Consider the following 13,291-nt stretch of genomic DNA (forward strand, 5'->3'; position numbering starts at 1 on the left):
TTGGGAGTCTGGTTTTAATGCCATTATCTGGGCATTTAAAGGACTGCAGTATTGAAGCCATTGTTGGCATTGTTGGTGACTACTAAAGGATGTGGGTCTTTCCTATGCAGGCTGTGATTGGTGTCATTTAAAGCTCAAGGTGGAATGTGTTCAGTTTGCTGCAAATTGGAATTATATCAAACATTTCAAGTTCCCCTTATATTCAATTGTAAATTTCAATTCGTGAAGCAATAAATTTGCAAGTCATTAATTGCAAGATAGTTTAGAATTTGATATTTGGCATTATTAGTTGTGCGCAAGGTTGCACAGGGATGGGGGTACTTAAGGCACCAGTATGGGTACGGGTACGGCTATTTTTCATAATAGGGGACGGGGATACTTGGGTATGTCAAACTTTATTTCAATTATACTTTTATATTTATAGAAAGTCTGAAATTATGAGTCATGACGATGTTTTTTCAAAACAAGAACAGTGATAAAGTTTGCAAATGTAATGTATTGTTTTCAGTTTCAGATTTGCCATATTTGTAATAATAATATATGATAAATGTTTAGATGAAGGCAGACTTTAAACATGAACAAGAAGATCATAAATCATATGACAATGGCATATTGCAAATGATAATCTTCTGAGTTGAACAGTAAGTTTAATGTTAATCAATGTTGTATCAAAGTTTCAAACTGATTGGGTATTGAATTAAGCTTGATAAACAACAAGCTGATATGCAAACAAAAAACCGTGAAAAAAATCAAATATCTTAATCAAGGTCCTTAGCTATGATGCTCTCCACCGTGTGCATGGTACTTGGGTAAGTGGGTACGTGGGTGCCATGGGTGTGGGTACCAGTACCCATGCAACCTTTGTTGTGAGTTATTTACTTGCATATTCCAGTATTCGATATACACCAAAACATTCATATATTCTGAAAAAAACACAAGACTGCAAGACATTTCAAAACGAAAACAATCTTATCCAACATCACAATAGTGTGAGCTAGTTGGATTACTATAGAACCAGGTTACTCTATTGGAGTCAAAATTTAATACTTATAGGGCCCAATGTAAATCGTAAAGCCTGCAAGATAATTGATGTTGACACTAACCACTTGACATTCAACAAGGATGTTGTGATTGACAAAGAAGGGCCCCATTAGCTTTCTTCAATCATCAAATTTGTCGAACGCTAAGGATTCAAGTGTTCAGCTTCTGTTGGCTCCACCTAAAAATTGCGAGATCCTAAGAATGAGGACATGAATGATAACATAGGTGTGGAAGATAGATTAGTGTTGAAAGATTAAAACTAAGTTGAAAAAATTTAAATCCTCTACAAGAAGCGCACTCCACTTTCCTCGCCAGATTTCAATATCCTCTTGACCCCTTGACTTCTGCTTTGTAGATGGCAAGGTAAACAATAATCAAAAGCGTATAAACATGGGAAGTGAGTTTGAAGGTAACTAAACAATCAAGGATAAAAATCTCTCCTGCCTCCAATTTCCATTTTGATGGTGATGGGAACATGTGTCAAACCAACCTTCTAGGTTTGCATTATAGGCAACAAAGGATGAAGAGTTAAACAAAGTCAAGGATAAAAATCTTCTCCTCACCCTAGATTTTGCCCAAACTTGTAATGGAAAGCAAATGAAGGATAAGAACGTGAAGTGACAATGAAATCAGTTCAAAGTGCAACAGGTTTGAATCAAGTGAAAATCAAGAAAATCCTTGAAGGAATTTATAATCCTCTATGCCACTCAAATTCCGCCCCTAAAGAGTAGGCTCAATGGGGAGAACCAAGGATGAGGTTTGATAAATGCCTAAAGTTAAAAAACATAAATCTAATACCCTTTCATCACATCAGCCTATACAGAAGAAAAAGTGACTAAATTAAATTTTTTACTGATTTAAAAAATCACACCAGTCTTCATAAAAGACTTACCCTTCAAAAGCCTCATTGCCAATATAAAGGAGGCAGGATGAATTCCTTTCAACATCACACAAAGACAAATTTGTTCCTACTAATAGACAGTGAATTTCTCCTGATTACAGCAGCGAAATTTTCTGGGAGTGGCAGTGATTTTATCAACACCAAGGTAATGAATTAGAGGGAGAACAGCAAATTAACCTCTAAAGAAAGGAGCAAATTCTCTATAGGGCAGCAATTTTTGAGCCTTGAGATAGTTTTCTTTCAAAAATCAAATATAATGAGGGGGAGGAAAAAACAAAATCTGAGCAAGGCAGGGGCCTACAACACAACAGTAATTTGTGAGTCTCTCATCTAGGAGGTCTTGATTTCGAGTCTACTTGAGCTTAACACATTATAATAATTAATTCCAACAAATAATAATAATTAATCTATGCTTCAGCCCATTACCTATCAAAAAAAAAAATCTGAGCATGATATTGCATCCCAAAACTCATTTAGGTCCAGACTTTGAAGGATTTCCTTTCAGATCGCAATAACGAGATCATTTTATCAAAAATTGGAACTGGATATTTGCAAGAAAATAAAGGAAATGGATTTTAAACTTGAAGGAATTCTAGAAAAAGTCCATTTTTTGATATCAATGTGATTTCATTTCATGAAATTTTAAGATTTGCATCATTTCATCAACTTAAATTATTTCTTTCTCTTCGTTTTGCAGGGAAAATTGTTAGAGGAGGGCAAGGAGATGATAGCGAGGTGAACTTCAAACTTCCAACAAGGAGATAGCTCAAGGACTCCCAATCAAAAGGAAGATCAAAGTCACCATAATGTAAGTTCAAGGAAAGTTGGAGATCAAGTTTGCCAAGATGCATATGATTCATGTCATATCAATGAGAAAATTTCCAAGAGTGGAAGATGAAGAAGATTCAAAAAGGCAAAGCAATTTGGGAATATGCCATAACAATCGACAACTTGATAATGTTGAGTATCAAGAGTTATTTTCTTGTCACCAAAAGATTGATCAATTCTACAAGATAAATGCTAATGTGGGACCTAGTAGTCTTCTACTAATCACAAAATTCTAGTAATAATTGAAATTCTCATTGGCATTCGAAAGCATTGTAATTTTCTAATTGGCTCACTAAATGGTGCCTTCATGTAATTGGTTGACATTGTGGCAACCCTAATTAGGGTTTATAGGGATAAATCTCAGCCCTTGATCTTGAATTGATCTTGGCCCTTCATTGTCATTGAGCAACTATAAAGGCCAAGGCCTTCTCATTTGTGATGCAACAACATCCGGTGGTGTAAAGGCAATCCTGTATCACCCAAAAATATGCTTAGTGTTAGTTCCTGTTTAATGTGTTTTCATTTCTGGATACCCATTTGGGTTAAATAAAGATTCCAACTCTCATAGTTCCACTGTTGGCTTTCTGGGTTAGAGTTTTTGAGCACCTTGGGATACGTACCAACGCAGAAAATAGGTTATTTTGTAATTAAGCCATAATTATGATGAGTTAGAGGGTGTAAGTTGGAGGGATGAGTATAATTATAATTTAAAACACTCTAGGAAAAAAAAGGTCAAAAGGCTTTACGATTTGAAAGTTATCGCAATTTTAAGTTGCCTAGAGACCCCCTAAGAGCACTTCAAAGTCAGATTTGAGGCACTAAAAGTGCCTCATACAGGCCCAAAAAATGGGGGACTAGCAAAGCTCGTCCATAGGCCTATAGAGCGCTTGGAGAGCTTTCCAGAAATGTAAACAGTTTGTCAATCGGAGTCTTGGATCAAAAGTTATGCCTCCTAAAAGTTGGACTACCATTTCTGGATTCTTCTAATTTTACACCAACTTCTGATGTGATTTCTAGAACCTTCTATTTTGGCGGTATTCTAAAATGTATTCCTAACCCTAAATCTAATTGGGGTTTACTTAAGAACATTTTTGGCATTGTAAAAGAATCTTTGGTGGAGTTTGGGAGAAGGTACTGGAGGAGGGTTTTTCTCCAAGATCAAACAACATTGTAAGCCCATAGGGCACGTCTTTTGGTCTGTTTTCATTGTACTGAATGTAATAGCAGATCACTTCTGATAATAATATTCCCCTTTTCTTGTTGTGTTCATTTTGGTCGTGGATTGTGCCCTAACCGATTTGTAACAATTAGTGAGGTTAGGCTCTAGAAGTACTAAAGAGAAGACCATATTAGATTGGGTTAGACTAGCTAAGAGAGAGACTTGATCAAATTGTTGCTATAATGCTATCAAAGTGATTGATGATTCATTGTTGGTCTTCGTGGTGGATTACTTAATTTTGCTTTGAAGTGTCGCAGGGTTTCCTCAATCCCTCGCTTGGAGTAGATTTCATTTCATGTTGTTTAGAAGTAGTTAAGTTGGATAAAAGAAATTGTAGATGTTTACTTGTTTGACTCAAATATAAACTAGGTCACTAGCCTCTTGAAAACAGTAAGTGTGCCTTGTGTGGTGAGTTATTGATTGTACTGAACTTCAATTGATATTCAGTCTTTAGTTTACATCCACCAAATGGATAAAAGAGGAGATATTGATTTAAAAAGAATTTGAATATACCCTTAGAAGCTTGCACTAGATGGGTGGAGTTGCTGACAAGATTGCACCTAGTAGAGTCCAAGTTCATCCATACTTCCTTCTATTTATAGTTAGAAGTAGAAGTCTAGTGTAAGTTTAAGGTGAGACTTCAAGAGTTGGAAAAACATAAACTATATTTTTATCACACATCACGAAGCCAAATTTATACAAGAAATTGATAAGTACTTAATGAACTAATGTACGTTCCCTATGTGATTACCAGAAAATTACAATATTTTGCTGAGCAATTATCCACAATAGAAGGAACCTTAAAGTCATTTCATGATATTACTTAGCAAGCCTAGCATGAAAAGTGGCCTTATTCAAGAGAGGATTGGATATTTGGTGTTTCATCTTGAAACATTGACTGTTTGATTATGTATGTCGTAGTGGAACAAAACTCACATCAACGAGTCCTAAAAAATTGTAAACTTTTCAGATAGTTTGATGTTGTTAGTAGATTGACCTCAAAAGAGAGTATTAAAATAATATTGTACTATTTAGTTTATAATGATTAATTAAGTCTTTTGGAGTAGACAGACTTTAGGAATATTATTTTATTCTTTTACTCTAAGTTCTACATATACATATAGACACAGACATAGTGTGTGTTAGTGGCATGGAGTGTGGTTCAAATGTAAGTTGAACCAAATACTGACCTTGATGACTCTAATCGTGATGATAATGAACTTGAATATTAAATATAAAACATGGCTTGTAATTTGAATTTTCATTGCGTAATGACATGCTGCAACTTTTGCAAATCATGAGGATGATATGAGGTATTTTATTTATATATTTATTAGGCAATTATAGATTCATGAGTATCATGCTTCTAACTTCTTATTAGTATTATATGTTCAAAACTTCGAACATATAATAGTAATAAGAAGTTAGAAGTGTGATACTCATAAATCCATAATTGGCAATAAATTTATACATAAAATACCTCAAATATCACATTCATAATTTGCAAAAGTCCCAGACATCATTACAGAATGAAAATTCGAATGACAAGCCATATTTTATATTTAATGTCCATATTCATCTTCATCATTATCAGAGTCATCAAGCTCGGCATTTGGTTCAAATTCATTTTGAACCACACTCCATGCCTCTCACTCTAACTATGTTTCGTTAATGTGCAAGAACTGCCTCTTGTTCATCTATGGATCCCAATTCCTTGTCATGCCCTCACATTAGCCCAATTTTTTTATGTGATAATAGATAAAAGCAGGTGTGTACACAGACCAAATCATATGCGCTTTTTTGCAACCAGGCTTTATATGTGTGTGTTCAAACATATAATTATAATAAGTTAGAAGTGTGATACTCTCATAAATCCATAATTGCCAATAACTTAAAATAAAATATTGTATCATATTCATAATTTGCATGTCTCAAAAATGTATTTGCAAAAGGATTGATTAAGGTACAAAGTTACTTTTACGAGATGTGGGGCCCATTTTTTGGCACCTACAGCTGTGGGCTTCCGGATTCCTACCATAGGATCTCAGGTCAAACGAAACGAGAACCAGATCGGAACCAGAACCCAGCCTCAAACAAGGGAAGCCAGTAACTTGGCTTTTAATTAACCTGTAATCCTATTGCTATTGCTATATTAGTCGTCGATTTTATACTTTACTGATAAGTCATTTGTATGTCTTATTTAAGGAAACCCTTGCTCCTTGATTAATATCAAATATCTCGTTAATCATTCTATGTTCTAGTTTCTGTAATAGTAATTTGCCTAGATATACAAGTTAAGAAAATGATTTTAAAAGACATAATCATCTTAAATTCAATATAGTTATCACATAGTTATTGTATCCTCATCATGCAATTTTGACTCTATTTATATTCAAATCTAATAGAAAACACTTCCAAAATGTTTTATAGGCTTGATAAATACATTTAGTGCCTGAATTTTACGTAAAATTGTGTTTTCAAATAAAATAAAGTATTCCCTGGCTATTGAGTAGTAAGTTTTTGGTCTACTATGCCCAAGTTAGTGAATTACAGTATTTATAATCCTCATTAGCATGTCATCGTCAATTATTTTGTTATTTGCCAGTGTCTTTATGTAGAGGCACTGAACAATATCACGTGTTCTTTGTGAGTACCACTCACTGCAAATCTTAGATAAGCATCAATTGGCTAACTTCTCCTATTTGGGCCACCAGCCCACAGCACTGACTCACCAAATGATGGTGCCTAACTCAATCATTTGGTGTTGGCATGTTAAATATTGTTGGACACGTTTTGGCATTAATGTCAGTCAATATTCCTTTAACTCAGATCTTAGCCACTTCATAGTTATCGGTTATTGATCTTATAATGCATAAAGGTTTCTCAACATACTATTCTTTACTTATTCTCTATGGATATCCCCAAGCCTAAGAAATCTATATCCCTCAAACAACAAAGTGGGAGATCAAACATGATGGGACTAATTTCTACCCATTCCTTCAAAGAGAAACAAATAGTAAGGAATTGTTCATGTTCTCTAGTAACTGCAAACAATACAATATCAATCAAGACAAGTGGAGATTAAGAGTTACAATTATTGAGTCCCTTTTCTCTTATTAAAAAATTTATAATATCCTTTAGAAATGATTTCTTTGTAATTAGCTACATTAGAAAGTTACAGCGTCATTTAGAGGATAAGATAAGATAAGAAAAGATAATATTAATCTCCACGAAAAACCAACAAGGTTTATGGGACTGAGCATACAAACAGAAGAGCCTAACAACAAAGAACCAAAGCTTCTTTCAAGAAACTTAAGAGCACGTAGAAACTTTAGACTAGCTTGATGTAGCAAAATTCACAACATAATGAAAACATATCAAATAAAATAGTTGAAGTAGCATAGTGCACATTCAACATTGCTCTATATTACAATAGGTTTAACATGTAGAAACCTCACTATCTATAGGTTCGGAAAATGTGTCAGAATTTCTTAATTAATACTATACAGAATAAACAATACCCATTAGGCTATGAGCTATCTTTTCCACTCATATCTACACATATTAATAATTAGTTGAAAAAAAAATTAGCAAATATTTGTTACAGAATTGGCAAATACAGAAATTTAGAACAATACATCATTCAGTTCTGATGCTTAGACATAGGGGAAAATAGTTCTTGAAACCATCGTATCCCTTGCTGTCTGCATGGTAGAAAAAAAATGCAGAAACTAACACTTAAATCAAAAGAAAATAAGCTGTACTAACCTGCATCCAGACAATCCCTGAGAAGTGATACACATGAATAGAAACCTTTTGTTCGAGGCAGAAGCACATTTTTGAGGATAGGCAAATTATTTTCTTTGGCAATCCGTTGACTCCTAAGGCATTTCTGTTCTCTGCATTCACATCAATAATTTAAGGAATATACCATAATAGCTAGGAACTGCCCAAATCAATGATAATCACTTCCAAGAATCTTTATTTAACAGAACCACTTGCACCAATAGACTTCTTTGGGGGCTGTGATTGGGAAATCATCTTGTTATGTTGTCTTCTACATTTTCCAAATTTGAAAGAAAAAGATGTGAAAGAAAATGCAGCAGGTACATTATGAGTTAACAGTAGACAAACTGAGAAGGATTATTACGTAAAGTCAGTTCCCTCTGGGAAGATGATAAGCCACAGTGGATCTCGAGGGTCCTTGAATGTTGAGAGCATTGATTCTATGACAGGCTCATCCACCTCCCATTTCCTTTCAACCAATATGAACTCGAGAACATGGAAGCCCCAACCAAAAATTGGTGCATTACGTACACTGCTTTTGAGTATATACTTAATGTAACCCAAGCGATCTTTACGCAATGCAAGGTTCCATATGTACATCCAATCTACTTCTGTTCGGTGATTGCAAAGTAATAAAACACGTTCCCTTGGAGGGACAGAGTCACCAGCAAATACAACCTTTGTCCCATTTATCTTCTCAAACAAGAAAGGCCACATGGCTAACCAATGGCCAAACAAGAAAGATACCACCTTTCGACTATAGTGTACACTGAAAAGTCGCAGTAGCAAAAATGCAGGAGGGGCAAAGATAATCAGTGTCATAAATGCTGTGGAAACAAGAACCATTAAACAAAAAATCCCTCTTATTGCCCTTAGAAATGTTAAGGGCTTATGTGTTTGAACCTTCTCATTCCCCAATAACCCACTTGTATCTGTATTTCCTTCCATAGGATTCAAATCTTCGGTCTCAGTTTGAAAGTGAGCTTTAGAAGTTCCATTTACAGTTGCTTTTTGCACAATATCTTTATGTGCATTGTTGGCACTGAATATCCCAGCCAGCTGTTCATGACATTTACTTTCATTATCCAAACGTACTTCTTCATCCATTATCTCAACAAAACCTATAAGGAACCTAACTCCCAATATAGGATGTCAAACCAAAGTGTTGCACTTCTTTACTGAATCACAGTAAAGTTGTGCTTCACCTCCGCACTATTCTGCGAAAAAATCATTGAACTGAGCAATATCTCAGAGCCAGGCTGAGCCGATTTTCTGCAAGAATAAAAAAAACAGAAAATTGCAGGATGATAGATCAGCCCATTAACGTATGATCAAATCAAAGCAGTGTAAGTATCCACATAAATACAGTACACAAGATTTATAAATCGGCAGCACTTAGAAAAAAGGGCAAAGATTGACAGTGTTAGTACTGATTACACCTGAACCCACATTGCTACTTTTGAGACAACTTGATTCTTATTTCAGAAATAAAAATTAGGTTGTTCATAAATATTATGGACACTCAGAATTTTGTTCTTCCAAATGCTTGCTTTTAAACTCTTTCCATGTTTTCCAACAACCTGGGACATTATTTGACGGAATTGAAATAAGTTTAACAATATGTTGTCATTCATGTCCTTTAAAATTCTAGCTTATGCTCTGAAAGCCAGTCACAAGGCAATGAAGTGCAAAAGATTGTCTAATTAAGCAATTAAATTAGTAGTGTATATCTTTTGAGATAAGTTTTGCTTTCATGGGTAACATTTCTAAAACAGTCTTACCATAGATTCAGTAGAAATCTACTCCAATGCTAAATGTTTTGTTTCGAACTCCTTATTTATACGGTTTGGTCTTCTATTTTTTTAAAAGGGATTGCTGAGAATATGATTAGTAATGACAAAATGAGCTCATATTTGATATTTATGCCCCAAGTAAAGGTTCTCCTCTGCCTTCATACGTACAGGGGCTTCCACCTCTTTGTTGGTTTGGAGCAGAACAATGTCATACCACTCTTGAGGAGGTCCTCTCAACAAAGAAAGCCACTTGATAAGTATATATAGGCCACCTGTTCTTCCAATACCTTTTTATTTTTGCACTGTCTCCCAGTTCATGGGTTTAGTACTATGGACAATTAAGTTCTAAGGACAAGTCTGTGAAGAACACATAATGTTCAGTGTCTAAAGGCTAGTTCCCTAGTTCCCTATATTAGGGAACAATTATTATTGAGATATTCTCTCCTATTGTGAAGATTGCATCTTTCCAGTCTTCAATCTGTAGCTATTGTGTTTGATCTTAGGGTTAAACCAAAGTAACAAGAATCGGAATCGGATCGGAATCGGCAAGGCCGAATCAAATCGTGAATCGGCCATGAATCGGAATCGAATCGGCCATGAATCGGAAAATTTAAAAAACCCTTGAAATTTAGTGAGTAACTTATTTCATAAACCCTTTATCGCTGATTCGATTCACCGATTCACAAAAAATCGTTTGGCTTGAATCGAATCGCCGAATCGCGTGAATCGCATGAATCGCCGTGATTCTTGGAACTATGGGTTAAACAATTAAATTTCCGGAAAACATTTTTTTATGGGGTTTGGAAATCTACAATGCACAATAAGATCACTTTATTAGTGTTAGAAATAAATGGTTTGCAACGCATCTCTCTATGTTATTTAGTATGTGTTAGTTAACAGGATGGTCTTTCTAACATGATCATGAAACTGACTCTTTATGCCCAAAATCAAAGACAGATTGCCACCAACAGCTGGACAAATCACAATTGATTTAGTGATTTTCCTCTGAATTTTAAAGATACAGCTCCCTCATAAGATTTAATTTTAATATTTTTGGAGTATGCTTTTAACCAAAAAGTAAGAAAGCTAACTGACACTCTATCATCATCATGATACAAATGCAATCAGGAAATTATAAGAAGGCAAAAAGGTATTGATGACACAAAGATCACCCACTCAAAATCCAACAAAACGATCATAATTGTGAAAATAAGCAAAGATTTCTTCCAGATGATATATGGAAATCAAAACTCACAGATTCTAAAATATATATCCACAACCAGATATAACAGACTAATCATGAACAAATACCAATTATCACAGGAAGAATACAAACTGCACAGAGAGCAAATAAACACAAAAATTTACATTGCCTCTTGTTTTTTTATCAAACTGAAATTCAAAGGCTCAGCACCTCCATTCAAAATATTGTGGTCCAGGAAAGAACACAACTCACTCCCCTCCTATTAAAATAAAATCTAAGACCCCCTTGACTCTGATCGATTCTCACAAGTGCCTCAGAGGGCAAAAGGGATCAAGACTCTACCTCCCTTATGTCTTTCGATAACCAATTATTGGGAAGATTATCAATCACAAAAAGAACAAATCTCCTCTGATATATTGACAGGTGGAATTGTTTATGACTCTTGGCAGGACCATGATAAATTAATATAAACAAGGAATGAAGCTATTAATGTTAAATATTTCTTTGGATTCAAACCTTCAAATACATGGTCACAAGCCAATGTCTTCACAGATTCCTTTACGTTCGATACGTATTATTTCTTTAAATCTTACAAATCTCAACTATCTTTTCAAGCACCCATTCTTGATGCAGTTTGATACAGTAACAGAAAAAAATTAAATGATTGCACATTTTAAATTGCATTGACCATGGGATCAACTACAGCTGAACCATAATGAGATGAATCAAAATACCACTATCCAATAATAGTTATCTGTTGTGATCAAACAACATTGGTAGCTCTCCAATGCCAAGAATAGGAAAGAATCCTTATCATCCTGTAATCATCCAGCTTCCTCTGTGTCCACTACAACATGTCTCTGCAGCTCACTAAAATTTCCACCATAGTCTGCCTTTTCACCCTTCCTTAAGATTTTTAATCCTTTCATTAGAGCCTCCAACAAATTCCCCATGCCTCGGAAAGCTGATCTAAAATCTGTAGTTTGATTATGACAGAGTGGATGTGCTGAGTATTCTCCCTGCTTGTCTGAGACATGTTGCATCAAAAATCACCGTAGTAATTCTGCAATGACCACCTCTATAGTTGTAGATAGCTGTCATTTTCTTGTATTCAAGATTGTTTTCTTCCATCCTGTTCTTTCCATTTAGATAGCTTTTCCAAGTGGGAGTTGCTCTCCACTTGCTTGGACAGACCACCACATATTCTCCTGCAACTAATAATAGTTTAATGGTTGCATCATGCATGAGATTTTTTATGAGATTTGCATTTTTACCATTCCTCCAAGAATTTCACAGGCCACATGTAGAGCAAGGGAGGTGTTGACTAGTTCCTGAGCCAAACAAACATATATCTTCCTATTTTGACCTGAACAACTTTTTAAGTTTGAGTGCCTCAAGTAGATATTGATATGAATTACATTGTATGAGTTATATATATCCAACCAAGCTGTTATAATTGAAATCAACCATCGTCTTACGTATTATGAATGGTGTTTCTTTAAGATTAGATATAACTTTATAAGCATTTGCACAGCCTTCATCACATCCACATCTCTGGGCAGAGACTTAGCATTATCAATGATCTGGTGTAAAATTAAGCCAAAGGAGTAATACATCCTCCCTGTATGGTCATCTATACATGTACGGGATGGGGCAAGAAAAATTCTTGAATGACATGTCATTATTCGCACCAAACTCAACTCTAGCAATTGGCCATTCCTTAGATCCACTTTATCATCCTAGAAGAGAACCTTAACGTTTTTCATGGCTGTGTTGAGAATTTTTTTAATTTCACGCAACTCTTCTTTATCACAGCTTTCAAGTAAAGCCTGACTAACAGGAGAGAAATGTCTTCAAACTTCCTTTGTAAAACTCTTAACTACTTCTTGCTGAAGTGATGAAGCATCAAGAGATAGTCTCATGCCATTTTATTGTTTACCGCTTTGTCACATCACATACTCCATTTTTCAAAAGAACAATTACATGGGTTAATTTTTTATTTACCCCACATAAAGCAACGGATCGTCACACACATTATTAAGGGTCCAAATAAATCAACCTACCAAGATTAAAGAAACGTTTTGTTCACACACGATCAGTGAAATCCAAATCTGCAAAAAGTGTGATATTAAACGAGCTTGATAACCAAGTGCTCTACAATACAATGTAAAACAATTAGCCCATTCTCCACAACGACCTCTCCTAGTCTCCACAAGCTTCAATGGGTTATTGTAGCAAGGACAGCAAAGGACCACTGCACACTTCTTGCACTTCGTCAAGGAAATTATAAGATCCTAGAACTATTTTGAACTCCGACATTGTTCTCAATATAATGGAATTTGGCAAAAACTATTTTAAACTTGGATTTAGATTGGAATTTTGAACAGATGATATGTTAGGAAAATGATCAGCTACAAAGACCATTCTAGTGTCTGATACTCATTCGGGAAACAAAGAAAATGTTGATGACTTTTGTCTCCAGTTAAGAGCAGTCAGAAGGGAAGAAGAGTTCCAAAACA

The 13,291-nt window shown here is 35.0% G+C and overlaps 1 protein-coding gene and 1 pseudogene across 1 annotated transcript in view; both read right to left on the bottom strand.

The window, feature by feature from the left end:
• The window catches only part of LOC149546723 (putative 1-acyl-sn-glycerol-3-phosphate acyltransferase 5), a 55,687-nt gene that overhangs the window by 39,117 nt on the left and 3,279 nt on the right, over positions 1–13,291 (bottom strand). The window contains exons 2-3 of the mRNA XM_089791334.1: positions 8,140–9,047; positions 7,758–7,888 (exon numbers count right to left, since the gene is read on the bottom strand). Coding sequence (XP_089647460.1) covers positions 7,758–7,888; positions 8,140–8,882 — 874 coding nt within the window. The 5' untranslated portion in view covers positions 8,883–9,047. The remainder of the gene's footprint in view (positions 1–7,757; positions 7,889–8,139; positions 9,048–13,291) is intronic.
• LOC149546724 (uncharacterized) overlaps positions 11,791–13,291 on the bottom strand; it is a 183,945-nt pseudogene continuing 182,444 nt past the window's right edge.

Source organism: Cupressus sempervirens, chromosome 7, assembly GCF_028749045.1.
Source record: "Cupressus sempervirens isolate cs-2001-9-10 chromosome 7, ASM2874904v1, whole genome shotgun sequence".
Lineage (NCBI taxonomy): Eukaryota > Viridiplantae > Streptophyta > Pinopsida > Cupressales > Cupressaceae > Cupressus > Cupressus sempervirens.